Source organism: Crassostrea angulata, chromosome 5 (assembly GCF_025612915.1).
Source record: "Crassostrea angulata isolate pt1a10 chromosome 5, ASM2561291v2, whole genome shotgun sequence".
NCBI classification, from domain to species: Eukaryota; Metazoa; Mollusca; class Bivalvia; order Ostreida; family Ostreidae; genus Magallana; species Magallana angulata.
Genome location: NC_069115.1, coordinates 38,280,060 through 38,297,638, shown reverse-complemented (window position 1 = coordinate 38,297,638; position 17,579 = coordinate 38,280,060). Strand labels below are relative to the sequence as shown.

The 17,579-nt window shown below is 33.4% G+C and overlaps 2 protein-coding genes across 3 annotated transcripts; one reads left to right on the top strand and one right to left on the bottom strand.

The window, feature by feature from the left end:
- The first annotated feature begins 1,393 nt into the window (after positions 1-1,393).
- LOC128184626 (heme peroxidase 2-like) lies at positions 1,394-8,789 on the top strand. Its single transcript, XM_052854184.1, has 11 exons — positions 1,394-1,783; positions 2,359-2,521; positions 3,836-4,074; positions 4,364-4,540; positions 4,707-4,877; positions 5,277-5,378; positions 6,086-6,199; positions 6,328-6,820; positions 7,110-7,334; positions 7,569-7,841; positions 7,962-8,789. The coding sequence occupies exons 1-11, from the start codon at positions 1,396-1,398 to the stop codon at positions 8,248-8,250; spliced, it is 2,634 nt and encodes an 877-aa protein (XP_052710144.1). The 5' UTR covers positions 1,394-1,395; the 3' UTR covers positions 8,251-8,789.
- Positions 8,790-11,318: 2,529 nt separating this feature from the next.
- Positions 11,319-17,138, bottom strand: LOC128184561 (uncharacterized). 2 transcript variants are annotated; one of them, XM_052854100.1, is made up of 6 exons: positions 16,990-17,138; positions 14,025-14,249; positions 12,633-12,800; positions 12,211-12,320; positions 11,695-11,781; positions 11,319-11,570 (listed from the first exon to the last, which is right to left on the bottom strand). In XM_052854100.1, exons 2-6 carry the CDS (start codon positions 14,227-14,229, stop codon positions 11,562-11,564), a joined length of 579 nt encoding a protein of 192 aa, XP_052710060.1. In that variant the 5' UTR covers positions 14,230-14,249; positions 16,990-17,138; the 3' UTR covers positions 11,319-11,561. The 2 variants fall into 2 exon arrangements, with proteins under 2 accessions (XP_052710060.1, XP_052710061.1); XM_052854101.1 differs by lacking the exon at positions 16,990-17,138 and having other exon boundaries at positions 14,025-14,256.
- Between the last annotated feature and the right edge of the window lie 441 nt (positions 17,139-17,579).

Below are 17,579 nucleotides of genomic sequence, written 5' to 3'. Positions count from 1 at the left end.
TTACTCCTATTTTTCTGTTTAAGGTCAAGATCTAGTAAATGAAAGATGCCTACAGGTTTATGAAATTCAAAAAGACATATACTTACCAGCTTTTTTTAGTCCTAATGATCATTTTTGTCTGTAATTATCACCAGACATAAATATCAATTTTTTCCTAACAAATATCCAGCTTGGAATTAATATATTAGTTTATACGGTTTTACTATTAGTTTATTTATTTCATTTATTTAAGATAAACAGCATTGTTAGGAAATTTAAATTATTATCAAAGGTAAAGAAACACTTTTTATTACAATGTTGATTTGTTAAAGATAATGCGTGAAATTGTTTATAGATATTGAAAAAGAATCGAAATTTTTTTTTTAAAGAGCCTGAAGCAAAGCAATCATTTATCAGAGATGCCCATATACATGTATGTTTGTTGATCACGCCTTTGTGTAACATTTTTCAATTTTTGAACAAGACAATTTCGTTTAACGTCATGCAAGTCTGAACACATGTTTTCTTTTGGAGTGCCCCAAAATTATTTTTAGCTGACAAATGACGTCAGCTAGTTGACATACTTATAAAAGAACACAGCACAGGTATTGTCTTCATAAACTCTATCATGCGGAGCGAAACAAGGTAGGAATGAACGAGGAACTATTTTATATATCAATGTTTTTCGCTCGTAATTTATCAAATAGTTGTATTTGGCTTTTGATTTCATAAAGTTACAATGTTAATCTTTTTAAAGGTAAAACTGTAACAAATAAAATAAAATACTGTTATGTTCAACACTTTAAAAGTATCTTCAATATTTTATCAAATGAATAAGTGTTTTATAAAGTCAAATAAAATAGATAAAAAAAGATCAATAACAGAAAAAAAATACATTTTCATTTCACATTTTGTATCTGCACAAAACACCAATATCAGACAGGGGCCCAAGTATTTTTAATTATTCTATACTTGGTATGCAATAAATTAAAAAAAAAAAACAACCACTGCATGGCATGCAGATAAAAGTTAACGTACCATGAAAATAAATTGTATTTTCATAATATAAAACATAATATTTCGTAATATTTTATAAACGAAATTTAAAGTTGAATTAACTATGATACAAATGTATCTTTCTTGGAAAAAAAAATTCCATTATTTTGTTTTTATCAAATAACATCAAAAAATATTTTGTCTTTTTTTCGCGTTTGTGTGTATGTGTGTGTGTGTGGGGGGGGGGGGGTTTAATACAGAAAATATCTGTCAATTTTTTTTTAATATTAGAGTGAGTATGACTTGTATGTGCATGTACAAGGTTACAGTCATAATTATGTACTGTGCGCTGCCCTTTTCCTATTTACCGTGTTCAGTTCATTTTTTCTCGCAGATGAATTTACACATTTATTTATGCATATGTATATTGGTTCCAGTATATTCTTCTGCGTGCTTTTATGCATCAACTCATCATGGGCCTCACTCGGTCAATCGCGAATGAATTCGCTCCTATCGGAAACAATGAATGAACCGTCTGTAGCTAAAAGACCAGACTTTCAACTACAATCCGTTCCAAATGGAAGGCAACTCAATCCATTCAACAAAGCAATAAGACCCTCCAGGTTTGATCCAGGACAGTTTGAAAGGCCGAGTCTAAGTTTTGATCAGGCGGCCATCAGACCCCGACAATTTGATGTCATGGCAGACCCTTTAACTCCATCGGTTGCTGAGGTTAGGAGTGCCATCAATGAGGTCAAGGCGCTGAATCAGAAAGAAGCACAGGTTAACAGAGAACTGTTTGAACAAAGTGAGTAAATTTGTACAATCTAAAAATACTCATCTGCGTTTTTATCATACCATTTATCACATCTTATATAATTATTTAGAAAGTACGCTTCACTTTATTTTTTCATTTGTGCGTCCTTAGAGAAGTATTTTCAAGATTCTTACTCAACATTTTTTTTATCATTTCATCTTCAATCCTAATATTGTTATGCTTGATTTAGTTATTTCTTATGCTTGAATAAATGTGAAAAGTAAAAGCTAAGTCACACATTGATACAGAGCTAAGAATTCTCTGTTTTGCAAATCGATTCAAATATTCCTTATTTGAAAGTTCATCACTCGAAAACAATATTGGCTTTTATTTTTTAATTGGTCACGAATTTTGTTTTCATTAAAACGCTCTATATATTGCTTGTTACTCGTCTCTTGACTCTTGACTTTCATATTTTGGTCAAAGGTCAGAAAAACCATATCTGACTATTCTATATATTTAATATATATATAAACACAGAAACACAACATTTTAAAAAAATTCTAAATCATGATCATGTCACTGTTAATGTTAACCTACTGATAAAAGCAAACTATTTTTCACAGAAATTGATACACCTAACCTGCAGATGAACGGATTCGGTCCCCATCTACTGACTACCCCCGAGGCAATGAACATTGCGGAGCAGTCCGCCACACTTATTGGCAGCGTCGCTAGGTCGATCCAGACCGTTCAAAGTAAAAGTACGCGTGCTAGGAATATAGGAGGGTGAGTAACATATGAAATGGACATCTTGATAGGAGAGAGAGAGAGAGAGAGAGAGAGAGAGAGAGAGAGAGAGAGAGAGAGAGAGAGAGAGAGAGAGAAGAGTTTCAAAAGGCATTGATTGGATAAATATAAAAGTCAATGTGATATGAAATACACGCAGCATATAAAATTACGTAGGTACTTAATTAATTGGATCATGAAAATGCTAAGATAATAAGAATAACGAAGATAGTAACTGCAACACACATAAAAGGAAAAAAGCGATTAGAAAATGGTAACACAAGTTGAAATATACATAGCCAAAACGTTTGGCTCAAACGCCATGTTTTTATTCAAACTGGCGAACCTGTGTTCTATTGCCAAAACAAATAATTTATATAAGATGGGTACGAATCATTTACATTGCGAAAATAAAAAATGAAAAACTTTTTGACATACATATACTTTTTATGATTAAATGTTTCGTTTTTCAAAATCAGTACTGTAACAGTATATGTATATGCATAAATATCATGGAACAGGTTAACTTTGGTCACTGTCTTTGTTTAGAAATATAAGTTCATACATGATTTATTTTTAATAATTATACTGGTAAAATATTCCGGTTTCTTTGCCATAGTCAGATCACACCAAACAAATGCTACATCTAATGGAGTATCCTTTTGGTCGAGAAATGTCTTAAAATTGTCCTTTCAATATCAAGCCTGTGAGTTGACATTTGATATGTGGCAGACAGTGACAATCACATCTACACAGTTCCACTCTTTACTAATAACTTAGCATTTATTGTACAATGTCAAAGTAACTGAGAAATGTATGAGAGTACATAGAGTTAGTTCTTTGTTGCAGAGTAATGCACACAATGTAAAACTTTCAAATATGGGGAATGTTGAAATTTACTTAGTCATTGGTACAGACGGACATGCTAAATCACTCTAAGCAAATGGATAAATCAAAGTACTGAGAGTACTGAAAAGCGCTAACCCAGCTCCTGTATGTATATAACAGATATATGTATATAACATTTTAGCTTCTGTATATTTCCTCATCACTGCGTGGCAACCCCTGCAATGATGTATGCAAGCCCCCTACATTAAATTCACAATACCCCGTACATTATATTCACAATAGCCCCTGCAGTTATGTGCATAAACCACTGAAACTGGTTCCCTAACCAGTTTAAATGATGTATACTTCTGCTCATATAAGGTGGTTATTCGATGCACCGGAAGTAGAAGTCTAACGACAATAAAGCGTTGAGCCATGCTTAGCGCTTTAAAAACAACAATGTAAAAGTGAATTGTGTCATTTTAGGATACTTGACAGATCTGGTTCTGGTACAGCTAGCAACAAAGACATCCTAGCAAGAATACCTCTACAACAAAATATAATGAGACAGTTCAAACAGTTTTGTCCATACCAGTCAAAGCCCACCTGTGTTAGTACAGCCAAGTACAGAACTGCCGATGGTAGCTGCAATAACCTACAGAATCCATTGTGGGGGAAATCACAGACTCCCTTCGAACGATTTATGTTCCCGTTCTACGAAGATGGTAGGTTGAAACTTAAGCATTTAACAAGGTCAGGCTATAATTTTATTACCTTTTTGGAGACAATCATGTTGCCTTCTCATAAACTTGTAACATCAAGATGCCACCATAAAGAAGAATAGAAATAACTGATTGGCCTTTTTTAAAATAGCAGCATAATTGCGTAAAAGGTTACATAAATAGCCTGATAAATAAAAAGGTTCAAATGCCGGGGACGGGTTTTACCTAATGTAAAACCTAAAACCAATGAATGTAATATTAGGTAAAATTAAACAAACTTTTCCTATAACAGACGTCCAGGACCCGAGAAGTAGGGACGTCAATGGCCGACCGTTACCTGGTCCACGTGAGATCAGCAATGCCGTCCACCAGAGAAGCACAAACAGACACGTGATGGACCTCTCACAGTTTACCATGGAGTTCGGACAGTTTGTTAGTCACGATATTCAGTTCAACGCTCTTGCTAAAGGTACTATTGTTACTTATTTCAAAAACATTAGCCGTTATTAAATTAAAAATACATCTCTTTTTCTTTTCTTTGTCTCTCAAAAACTTTAAACGATGAACCTTCTTTTCATTGTATATACGAGAAACCAAACACGCTATTTAATTTGGATTTTTATATTGGTAATAAGGTTATCGCAATTCGAATTTGGAGTGTTGTAAGAGGCAAGGAATAAGGAGGCTGAGTTCTAACTGCTTACCAATATCACTACCAAAAGACGACCCCTATTTTGCAACGTTTAAGAGGACGTGTATGAACTTTGTCCGATCTCTCCCGTCGGCTGCTCTGGACTGCAGTGTGGGTAAGATATATTGTGATAATATAGATTATCATCAAAGAAATATTAATGCATTGCAATTATAATTTGAACAAATATATTATATACGACCAGTAATATATGAGTCATTTTAACAAATGTCGTCGATTTAATGAACACGATCAATTTTACTTCATAGTGTATATTATTCAACATCATTAACAACACGAAAAAATGTTCTCTTTTTGGGGCCTCAGGCATTTATAAAACAAATACACGATACTGATTTTAGTGTAATCTTCACAAAATACAACGAACTTGAAAAGGCATGATTCTTGTGTTATTACAGATAGTAGGGACTTAATTGTTTATTTATTGAATTTCGTGAATAGGCATTGTGTGAACCTTTGCTGTAACCGCGTCAAAATGTTCGTCCTTTTGTAGGTCCCCGCCAACAGATCAACCAGAACACACACTATCTGGACGGATCGGCCGTATACGGCTCTGACCAGAATACTATGAACTCACTGCGGCTACGGAGGGATGGTCAGTATAATTAAATACTGTGCTATACAGACCTAAATAATATCCATGCCAAAAGTTATTTTCTTTAAGAACACTCCACATTCCTTTCATTTACCCCCTTCTCCTCTATAGCATAATGGTCGAAAGGCTGTTATCTTAACTTCCTGAAGTTATCGTTCACATTTCCTTTTTTATTACTGTGGAATAATTAGATTTCGTGGTGGCTCAATTTTCGTGGAATTGGTGTGTACCTCTAATTCATGAACCAACATCTTCCCCGAATCAATAAATTGGGTAATAAAGTCATATTTCCTTTTGTAGGTATATATGATGCACATTGCACAAAATTACATCCCCACGAAGAATTCCACGAAATTGTCCCCAACGAATTTAAATGATTCCCCAGAAGCGTAAAATTTAAATGAAAAGTTTAATAGGCCAAAATTATATATATTTCTCCACGAGAATTTCAAAAAAAAGGAGTTAAAGTCGCCTTATCTTCTGACCTTATAAATTAACTGAATTTGCAAATAACGATAGTAGACTAATTTGAAACTTAAGACATTTTTACTTTATGAATTAACTCTAAAGTGATTATTCACTCTCGACTATCTTAGAATCTTAGACACATAGAAACATTCATGTATAAAAGGAATAGAAACATTAATATGATTAAGTTTAGAAATATGATAGTGAGCCATGATATATTGTTTTTCTCATTTTATCAGGTTTGCTGAAATCTTCGTCTGTTGGTGGAAAAGAACTGTTATCACAAGATACTAGCAACTCTGCTTCATGTCGTCTGCCAACCAACGACAACAAAGTCAAATGCTTCAAAGCAGGTATATGATTGGCGTTATACTGTACCCAGTACTTCCGATTTGGTCAAATATTGTGTTTTTAATACCGTTAAAGCTAAAGGTAACTATTTTTAATATGAGATTTAAATGAGATTTCAACTTTTTTTTAGGTGACCGACGAGTCAACCAACAGCCTGCCTTGATTTCTCTCCAGACCATTTGGCACCGGGAACACAATAGAATAGCCAAGAAACTTAAAACAGTCAACCCAAAATGGAACGATGAAACATTGTTCCAGGAGACTCGTAAAATTGTCGGAGCCATGATTCAACACATCACCTACCACTCTTATCTGCAGGAAATTCTCGGAAATGACATCATGAACAAATTCGATCTGAAACCAAAATCGTCTGGATATTTCACCGAGTATAACGCCAAGTTTAAGGCGATGATAAGGAACGTCTTTTCTACAGCGGCCTTCCGATTTGGTCACAGTATGATTAATGACAAACTGTCGTATCACCCAACAAAGGCTTTTTCTACCAATGTTATGTCTGACTTAAGAAACATTGTGTTGAAACCGGACTGGATTTATAGAAAAGATGGCGGAGTAGGGGCCGTAACTAAGGGCTTGTACGAAACAAACGCACAAAGCGTAGACATGTAAGTTCTTGTACGACAAAGCTTCGTGCTAATTGATAAAACAAGAAAAAGAATGAAAAGTGTTTATAATGATTATAATGATTATCTAATATGTCATTATATGATCACGTTTGTTAAAAGTCCGAAAGTTTAAGAATTAGTAAAGAACTTAATCTAGTTATCTAGTGTAAGTCTAGTCATCTAGTGTTATATAAAGAACGAAATGTTTATCTTCAGCAGAGCAATTATTTTCAGCAGAGTCCGAGGACTTTGCCGTAATGGCATTTTTAACGCCTAACTCTCTCTGTAGGAGGAAATCCTATGAAGTCACAAGACATTTGTTTGAAGCAGGCCCAGGAACCGGAATTGACCTGGCCGCCATTAACATCCAGAGAGGGCGTGATCATGGACTGGCGCCTTACAATGTGTGGAGGTCGGTCTGTCAGCTTCAACCAGCCACTACGTTCACCACTGGAGCCGGGGGTCTGGTAGATCATCCCCAGGACGCCGTTTTGGCGCTTAAATCTATTTACAAGTAAGATAAGGCTAATCTTATTGCAACAGATGGATATGAAATCGATACTTTACACCAAATAGCCGAAAAACATTAAGAAAAGTTCGTATGTGGCTTTATATTTTAGATTATTTCAGTTTTTTATTCATTTTCGGAGTAAAAACAATCCTAAGTAAGAAAAAAAGAATTTTGAATGAAATTCTAAAATGATATAACTATTATAGCTTGTATCAAAATACACTTTGATTTTTGTAGAAGCGTTGATGATATTGATCTGTTTACGGGAGGCGTATCTGAAAAACCACTTCCGGGTGCTCAAGTTGGTCCTCTATTTGCTTGCATTATCGGCCTACAATTTAAAGCATTGAAATATGGAGATCGATTTTATTATGAAAATGACGACAGAAATGTGAAATTCACAACAGAACAGCTGAATGAAATAAGAAATACACTTATGGCCAATGTCATCTGCAGAAACACAGATATAAGCAAAATTCACAGAAACGTGTTCGAAAAGAAAACTGCAAGGTATGTTAACTTACCATAATTATCATTTTTTTTTAAATGTCATATATATATTTAAGTTTACATCTTGCATGAGTACACAAAATTCATTATTTTTAACAATGATTCATATTTTTTCTTTAGCACTCCCGAGTTCTCTTGTTCAGAATTCAAAAACGACATCGATTTCACCAAATGGAATTCCTGTGTTCCTAAAAACGGTGGATGGTCTTCATGGAGACAAATAGGCAGAGGGTGTGTGTTTCGCAGAGTATGCAATAACCCCACCCCCAATAAATGTGGAAAACCTTGCACTGGAAGTTCTTACCGTTACGAATGTGGGCAACTTGACCTCACCATGCGTGCAGCTGGTCCTAGGAGAACACAGCCGATATCCCGAAACCGATTTAACAGATTGTTGGCAATACCATAGTCATAGGTCTAATGTGTGTGGAGATTGAAGAAGGGTTGTACATACAATCCTGACATTCACAATTATTGCCTATCCTTGTGACTAAGTTTAAGGTTTTTCTATGAAAGATCTCCTGTAGCCTTTTGTGAAAAGTGTGCTATATCATACATTATGTTCTCTCAAAATATTCTGCATTACTACTGTATAAAGTTACGTTTTATTTTTTTTTTTTAATAAAGCTTTGAGAAATACAATATTATCTTTAAAACTTTCTAATACTATTGTCTGTTAGTATAACTATTGTAAGGACTAAGAGAATCACATAGTACGTGTTTCTATTTGCAAATATATTTCTGGATATGAACCTACTGAAGTGGTAAAACCTTTTAAAGAGGTCAAAAGGTCAACTTCATGACGCCATAATGGTCATTACACGATCTAAATTTTTGTTTTCTTGATGCTTTACATATGCATACATTTTTAAATATTATAAACATTGTAATATATTTGTTCATTTTTTTTTTGTAAATAATTGATTTGTCTTTTTCAAACACAGACATATGAAATAAACTATAGTGTTAAAAAGTTTATTAGGTTAATAATAAACTTTGTTGTTGCCAGATTATATGGTCAATAAGGTTTTTTGTGAATAAAAAATGACACAATTCAATCACTCCGATGATTTTATTTTGAAGACACTACAAAAATAGAACTGCATTATAAAAAAAATCAAATGCGAATTAATCATGAATTGTAAATTTTTATATACTTCATACAGCGAAACCTAAAACAAGTAATTCTGTATAAATTGAAAAGGTAAAGTAAAATACTTAAAAATATGTGTCAGAAATGCCCATATTCACAGCAAAGCTTGTATACATAGCGAAGATTGTTAAACTGTGACCACCCCTCGACTAATACTATGACTCAAAAATGGGTTCAAAGTTTAACACAGAAAAATACCGACACAATTAATTAAGAACATGATGGTATAACTTGTGAAATAACTTTGCTATCATCCTAAGGTATGGAGATTCAAATGTGTTCAAACTGTAACTCCCAGGCCAATACTGGGCCCCTGGAGGGGCTCAAAGTTTCAAAATTCAATTATAAAGAAAACATGTTTAACAATTTTCTTCTCAAAAACAAAATGCAAAAGTTTGTGGGATAACTATGTGAGCATCCTAAGAAAATTTATATCAAATTTACTAAAAAATTAAACATGGTGAAAATAACTGAACAGTGCACTGCTACATTTAGATATTCTACTATGTAAGCATTCCCATATTCTCATATGAAGGGCACAATTACCTTCTTTTACCTTTAATTTAACAAGCAATCTGAGAGTTTTGCATAAGCAATACACGTCCCCTACCGATTTGTGGAAATTGTGAAAACAATGCACTGTTATGCAGAATATCGAACCCGAACATTAAAAAATTAAAATATAAAAAATTAATTTTCTCGAAAATATGTCAACCAGACGCTACAAAAGTGTAAACTTGATCTGTAGTTTGACATTTTGAAGCAAATTTCATATTATTCCTCAAACGCTTAAAGAAAAAAAGTGTGGAAAACTGAAGTGGGACAGACAGACGGACGGAGAGACGGACGGACTGACGGACGCAGAGGAAAGCTATAGTCCCCTCCGGTGAAAACCGGTAATGGACTAATTACCAGTATTTAGTTGATTTAATTTACAATTACGTTATCTTTGATACACTGAGGTCTAGAATACTAGTAATGACATTTGTAAGTTGATGATTTCTATGATGTCCAAACAAGTAGAATTCTTTTATGTATTGTTTTATGTATAGGGAAATCCATCTTCGCTAACAAAGGGCTTCTCATAAAGCATTAAAGTATGGAGACCGATTATGAGAAGCGTAGTGTATCGGAACCCCTTGGTTAGTGAAGATGAGTGAAATCTTATTTAAAAGGTGATACAAGAACGTATTTAAGGTGAGCAATGTGGCCCATGAACCTCTTGTTTTCTAATATTTGTACATGGCAATTTTTTTCATATGTACGTGCACATAAAAATTCAATACCCACAATAATACAGAACAAACTTAAGTTAAAAAGAAAAAAACACATTATTTATCAATATATTTTAGTGATGAGTTGTATTTTTACATAGTAATTTAATTTTTGGCAAACTTTCGATCGGTATACCAGTATCATGTTAGAGTTACTTTTCTTTATCTGTTTTTACGTAGCAATTGGGGGTAAAAATTACGTCTTGCATGTAAAGAGCGCGAAGTGCACAATTAAGATTACAAGTTTGAAGAATTACAGTAGCAGCTAGCCATTGGTCAAGAGTCAAGATGATAGGTCGTGTGGTAATTTTGAGATTTAGGAAATATATATCTTTGCTTGATTTTTTGTGTTGTATAAGACTTTTCGTTTAAGTTTATGGTACAAACGATGACAAGAGCATCAGACACTCCAATTAGAAGTGATAAGGTTCCTATTTTATATGTTTACAACTGAAGAATAGTTTTAAGTTTCATAGAAGTATTTATCAGTATAATTGTTTGTCTATTTTCGTAAATGGAGTTAACCGTGTCACTTATAACACATTCGTTTACATTCATCCAACGTTAGTTAATGGTTGGTCTGTTGGTGTCGGCCACACACCGTTGTCCCAATATTAGAGCAAAGTTTGATTTTTGTTGATATGTTGGCGTTCAGGTATACAACGTTGGTGTAACGTTAGGCATTGTATGTTGGCCTCTGTGTTCTAAACTAAGTGTTCTAAAATAAGAAATTGTCTATTCAACATATAAAAGGCTCTAAATATTTTGACAAAACGTGAAAATTTTGGAACATTAAATTCCCTATCTTTAAATAGCCATTGCGATTAAAATCAAATGTATTTTGTTTATAATGTTCTATATCTATGTTGGTTATAGGAATATTCTCCATTACATATTTTTGAATATTAACATTAATGAAAAAATAAACAAATTAAAACAGAACTTTTTTCTATTCATAAAACAGATCACAAACCGTGTTGACGGAAAATTATTTACAAACACAATTTTATAGGGATAGGAAAACAAATTGATTGATGTTTTCAAAAAAAATTTTTATCAAACTTTTAATATTTCAACAAAATATTGAGAATAGAAAATATGAAATAAAAGAAAAACATGTAGAAAAATGATTATAAGTTTATAAGTCCTCAACATAGAAAAGTCAATGCAATTTTTCAGTGTTTTGTTCATCAAAGTCTTAAAATGATTTTTAAGGTATTTAATCTCTACGTCCAAGTGAAAAAACCCATTTCTTTTTTAAATTCTCAAAGATAATCTCTTCTTCTGTTAACTTTAATCATACTGGAAAAAAAATGAAATTGATTATAAATAAGGGACAAAGTACAACCAAAAAATAAATTAGATTTCTTTTAAGGGAATATAATACTAAATCTTCCTTTCCCCACCATCCACCCAAAATACTTACATTATGATGTCTTCTGTACACCATAAACAACGTGCACTTCTCCTTTGTATTGCGAGTACAAATGCAATACGTGACAAGAAGTACAATCTGAAAGATGGTCATGAAATATATTCTGAGTTGGTGTATTATCATAATCTTCAAAAAAGCCAATAGGAACTACTAATGATTAATATACCATTTTTATGACTTGGTGTTTGTCTTTGGGTTTTTGTTTTGATTTGGGTTTTTTCTGTTGTTTCTTGTTTGTTTTTTAAGGAGGTTTTTTTTAGATCCATTAATGGTTTGAACATTTACTCAAGCTTTGAAGGTAAAATTATAAATTTCATCTTTTATGGGTGAAAATCGAATCAAATTCCTAGATTATTGTGATAATCCCAGTATTTCACCACTAATATGGAAGCAAGCATTCGGTGTTTACAACTTATGTCATTTTGAAAATATCGCAATAATATAGGTCTTTTTTCTTCCTTTTTTTGGCCATAAATGGTGAAATGATGATAATAAAACAGTCGATACCTGTACAAGAATGATGGTGGTTGCAGCGACCGTCAAAAAGAAAGACCATCCCAGAAGGTCGTGATCATATTTTTCACTAACCGTGATGGCTGACACCAATCCAATAAGACCTACAGAGAGGATTTATTTTTACAATCATCATGTTGGGTTGTGATATATGTCTTGTGATTCTAGAGGTTATCCCTTAACCAAGAATATATGTTTTTATGAATATCTACAAAAAAAATATTTAATCAAACATTTAAAAAAATTATATTTTTTTCCTTTAAACTTTAAAACCTCGCGTACATGTATTTTTGTAAATTAACTCACGTTAATGAGAATGATCACACTATTTTTCGAATCAGTACAAGTCCGTATGAAAAAAAAAAAATCGAGAAATTTATAGATGTAAATCATAAAAAACCATAATACTATCTCACCTCCTGCCGCATAAAAGAATGAATACAGATTGCAGCAGCCAACAGCGCAATCATTGTCGTCCGATTTTCCGCAACAGTTTATGCAAGAAATGCAAAGCCAAAACAGTGGAAATATGGTCAAACACAGGGATGTTGCTATATTTAGTCCAATGATTGTCTTGTCAAATACTGAAATGAATAAATGGGTACTGGTGTGCCATCAAAAATTATTTTATTTAACTTGAAGGGGTTTCTCAAATTTTAGGTTTAATTTTATGAAAAGCAGTTCTTATAAATATTACAATATTACACATCAATAAATATTACAAATCAAGGGATTAAGATAAGAAACATAGTGGCGATTTTCAAATCTCATTTATCGTCTGTAATATGAAATCTTATCATAAAACAATTTTGTAATAACTTGATACTATGGAAGAATTTCTTACCAGTGTATCTGACTTCTTCAAATAATTTAATTTGTTTTACTTAACATATTTATCGCGCATGTTAACTTGAATAAACTGCTTGTCAAAATATTTAACTCAAACTTTGCATAACATAAATAAGTTGCATGTCGACATAGATAAGCTAGGTGCATCTGGCATATTCAGCAAGTCACACGTGCACATTTTTCAAAACTTGTATGCAATTTATTTTGCATGTCAACATTATTATGTTGCATGTTGACTTAATTATCCTGCATGAAAATTCATTAAATAGAGATAACATTTGTATGCCACCAGATATTGGGTAAGTGACTTTTCCAATGAAAAAAAAACAACCGAATCCTCTTTTTAAAAAAATCTTTACTTTGCTTTTCAAAACATTTATAACGCAATCGCATGTTCCCCTGTATGGGGAGAGGTGGGGGAGGGGCAGCAGATATATGCCACTGTACTGGTTCGTGACTGTTAAAAAAGAACATTTCCTTTATTTAACCTAAATTTTAGGAAATGTTTAAAATGCTAAGAATTAAATTTTAAGGTAAATAGCTCCAAAATATCTAAACAGCGTAATAGATCTGGCAAACAGTTGGTTTTTACTTTAGAAATAGCAAGAATACATCTTATACTAGTAATACAAATAGTATACAAGGTATTTTACAAAATGAAAATTTTGAATCTTATCAAGGCAAATCATAAAAAGTATTTTGACCTTCACTTTAACAATGTTTAAATATGGGCCGTGCTGTGGGACGCGAGTGTTAGCGACGATCGATTGTCGACCGACTAGTTTGAGGCAATAAAATGTACGTATTTTTAAAAAGGTTCCAAAGAAACAGAAAATCACGTTTCTAAACTTCGCTTTCGCTACCAATAAATCTTGCAAAGGTCATCTTAAAAGAAAACGCCAATTGTCATATATGATTTAACGAGAAGAACCATGACAATACATTTTTAACTATATTACCATTTTCACTGTCGGGACAATCTCTACTGTAGAACAAGCCATGATGACAAGTTCTTGTAGTTGGCGATGGAGAGGAAGAATTGGTTGAGTTTGAAGTCACTGTTTCCTGTATTGTTATCCAATGGGGCGTCGACAATCCCACATTGAACAAAACGATTACAACGAATGCGATGAAGGCAAAAAATCCAAACACCACGTCCGACATGGCGACTTAATTAAAAGAAACTGAAAATAAAATTCGCAGAAATCCATACGAAAATGAATAATATGAAAGGCAGTTTTAAAGGGGCGCCTGTAAAGTGAGAAACGAAATCGAAACGAAACGAAACGAAATGGAATTTAAACAAAACTAATATCAATTTTGAGTACATAAAAGTTAAAATAAATGCATTGAAATAATTTTTTGAACCATAAAAAATAACTATAAATGTTAAATACCTGTATGTTTCAGATTGCCGCTGTAAATTTTTAAGCCGATTATCCGAAATTTGAAAAAATTATATAATTATGTAAATAAGTGATGTATATTCCTATACCTTTTAATGTTTCTAATTTGTTTCATTTAATGATAAAAATGATATTCAGACGTGGAGAGAGAGAGAGAGAGAGAGAGAGAGAGAGAGAGAGAGAGAGAGAGAGAGAGAGAGAGAGAGAGAGAGAGAGAGACAGACAGACAGACAGAGAGAGAGACAGACAGAGAGAGAGAGATGTCTTAAAACTTATCAGCGACAACACATAGCAAATTTTCTGCGGGATAGTTTTTTTATATAGAATTAATATGCATATTTTAATGAATTAAAAGTAAATTTGCGTGTAGAAATTTGTTTTATGCCTTTAAAAATATTCCCCCTGGAGGAGGATTTTATAGCCATATCACATGTTGAGCATTGCAGTTCTTAAAAAGATCCTAAACAATTGTTTATTTAAGGAATAATTAAACCTGCATCAAACCCTTAAGCCCTTGTGAGGCCAAAAAATCGTCCAAGGGCCAAAGTCTAAACAATTTTAAAGGATCAGTAATCTATCAAAATGCTTGCATAAAAGTAAAACCGTTTATGAAAACATTTTAGTTTTTGTGAATAATTAAATGTTTTCCTTTGTACCACTGGGTCCCCAATGTGTCCCGACCCTACTCCTCAAGATTTTGATTTTAACGAATTTGACTCTTCACTCTCTGAAGTAGCTTTCACTAAAGCTTTTCTAAGCAATGGTTTTTTTGAAGAAGGTTTTAAGATTTTCCTTTATAGATTCCTATGTAAATTCTCCCTTCCCGTTGTGACTCCACCCTACCCCCAGGGGTCAAGATTTTCACAACTTTGTATCTACACTACCTGAGGATGCTTCCACACAAGTTTCAGCTTTCCTGGCTGATTGGTTTCTAAGAAGAAGATTTTAAAGATTTACTCTTTATATTCCTATGTGAAAATTCGACCCCCCTTGTGGCCCAACCCCACCCCCCGGGGATCATGATTTTCTCAAATGGGGTGGTAGTTTATTTTCACAACTTTGGATTCCCTTTGCCTAAAGATGCTTTGTGCCAAGTTTGGTTGAAACTGGCCCTGTGATTCTGGAGAAGATGTTGAAAATGTGAAAAGTTTACAGACAGACGGACGACAGACAAAATGTGATCAGAATATCTCACTTGAGTTTTCAGCTCATGTGAGCTAAAAACGATAGTACATGTACATAATTATTATAAATTTAATTTGTAATCTGAAAAGTTTTAAAGAAAGACTAGGAAATATGCGTTAGGGGATCTTAAAATGAGCAATGGTTCTAGAGCAAGTCTTCATTATTGGGTTTTTATTTGCATTTATTAATATTCTTTAATTTAGTCTATCAATAATCATTTACTTAACAGAGTCTCTATAGATGCATTTTAATGATTCACGACTCACAGTCGTAGATTATTGTGATAATCTCATTTTTTTCACCACTTACATCGAACAAATACATTCAGAGTTAACATCCTACTCAGTATATCATTATAAAAATACATATCACCATAGTTTAGGCGAGATTCTTCTTTTTGGGGAAAATAATGAAATGATGATTATGAAAAAGTAAGTAGTGTATAGAAAACGAAAGCTGATATATCTGAAACAAAAACATCAATTTTGTGATTATAAAAAGAAACTGAAAATATTTTGTAGAAACCTTTGTAACCATGGGCCGTTATTGATTGAACGCCATAACAAATCCATTATTTTGTATTGAGATTTTATTATATTGTAGTATTTGGCATATGTATAAAAGCTCAGCTTATTAGCTAAAAGGTACAGCGTACATTTCAGGCAGGTAGCATCGTTATTGAAAGGGGGGGGGCAGACTCATAAAAAAAATCTTGACAATCAAAAGAAGGGAAAGGGAAAAGGGTTACTTTACAAAATCCTGAAAATCCTAATCGGGGGAGGGGGAAGAGGGGGTGGGGGGGGGGGGTATGTATACCTTTAACTTCAATTTCACTGTTAATTTCCTTATTTTCAGTTCCATTTTTTACATGGTCCCATAAAAGTGGGGGGATCCCATATTTGGACTATATTTTTTCTTATTTTTATGGAGATCCTTTAAAACCTATAAGATTGTTGTTTATGACTCTTACGTGATAAATGCATTAGAGTATTAACAACTTTTCTCTATATCCGAACAGATTCTGTTACACCATATATACATGTACTAGACTGGCTAGTATATGATTAACACCATTTGTGTATTTTTTCTGCAATGCTACATGTAGCTGTCTTCATACCCGTATGACGCACAAAAGATTCAAAACAGCTTTAAGTACCAATTTTCAAAATTATTTGAACAACGATTCAAAATTTCAATTCTGAATAATTCGTTTCTCTCTTGTGAGTGGTACTATATATATCTGACTAAATGAGAGAGAGAGAGAGAGAGAGAGAGAGAGAGAGAGAGAGAGAGAGAGAGAGAGAGAGAGAGAGAGAGAGAGAGAGAGACTTACCGTAAAGCTAGGTTTTAATAAATCAACTGAAGAATGTGGAAGGTTTCTATTGCTCTTCTGCTCTGTTACCCTGTAAATTGCACTGACGTACAGCTCCAGTAAATTGTAGTGCACAATTTTAGGACTCGGTTGAATGCATGGCTTAACCGAATGCATGCACTTCTTTCAAATTCAAAGAGGCCCGTTTTCATGCGTCATTCGGATCAGCAACCCGCATTATAGACCGGTGTATGTAGCGTTTATCAGCTGTCTGATCTTAATAGTAATAAGATCGCAGTGTCACCCCTCCCATTTTTTTAATGTAAATATCCATAATTTGTCTGTATTGCATCATTATGCATTGTCGGGAACCCACGGTCGGTCTCGCTTCTCTTAGAAGCGCGACCGACCGTGGGTTTCCGACGATGGTCGTCATGAAGCTATATAGAAAGTTTGAAATCAAATCACCAGACCATATTGAAAAAAAGTCTGGAAACTTTCTTAATTAACCCACCTACCACGCACCAAAGTTACCATGAATATTTAACACTTAGATCAAAATTGAAACGTTGTAATTAAGCTTGTAGAAATGTTGGTAGGAAAATATATGT

What these genes read in the sequence shown, in the direction of transcription:
- LOC128184626 (XM_052854184.1), top strand. Translation starts at nt 1,396, where the DNA reads ATGTATATTGGTTCCAGTATATTCTTCTGCGTGCTTTTATGCATCAAC. An exon ending in AACGCACAAAGCGTAGACAT is followed by an intron (nt 6,821 to 7,109) that starts GTAAGTTCTTGT and finishes CTCTCTCTGTAG; the next exon opens with GAGGAAATCCTATGAAGTCA. An exon ending in GCGCTTAAATCTATTTACAA is followed by an intron (nt 7,335 to 7,568) that starts GTAAGATAAGGC and finishes TGATTTTTGTAG; the next exon opens with AAGCGTTGATGATATTGATC.
- LOC128184561 (XM_052854100.1), bottom strand. Translation starts at nt 14,229, where the DNA reads ATGTCGGACGTGGTGTTTGGATTTTTTGCCTTCATCGCATTCGTTGTA. An exon ending in ATTCTTTTATGCGGCAGGAG is followed by an intron (nt 12,321 to 12,632) that starts GTGAGATAGTAT and finishes TCCTCTCTGTAG; the next exon opens with GTCTTATTGGATTGGTGTCA. An exon ending in CCACCATCATTCTTGTACAG is followed by an intron (nt 11,782 to 12,210) that starts GTATCGACTGTT and finishes ACCATCTTTCAG; the next exon opens with ATTGTACTTCTTGTCACGTA.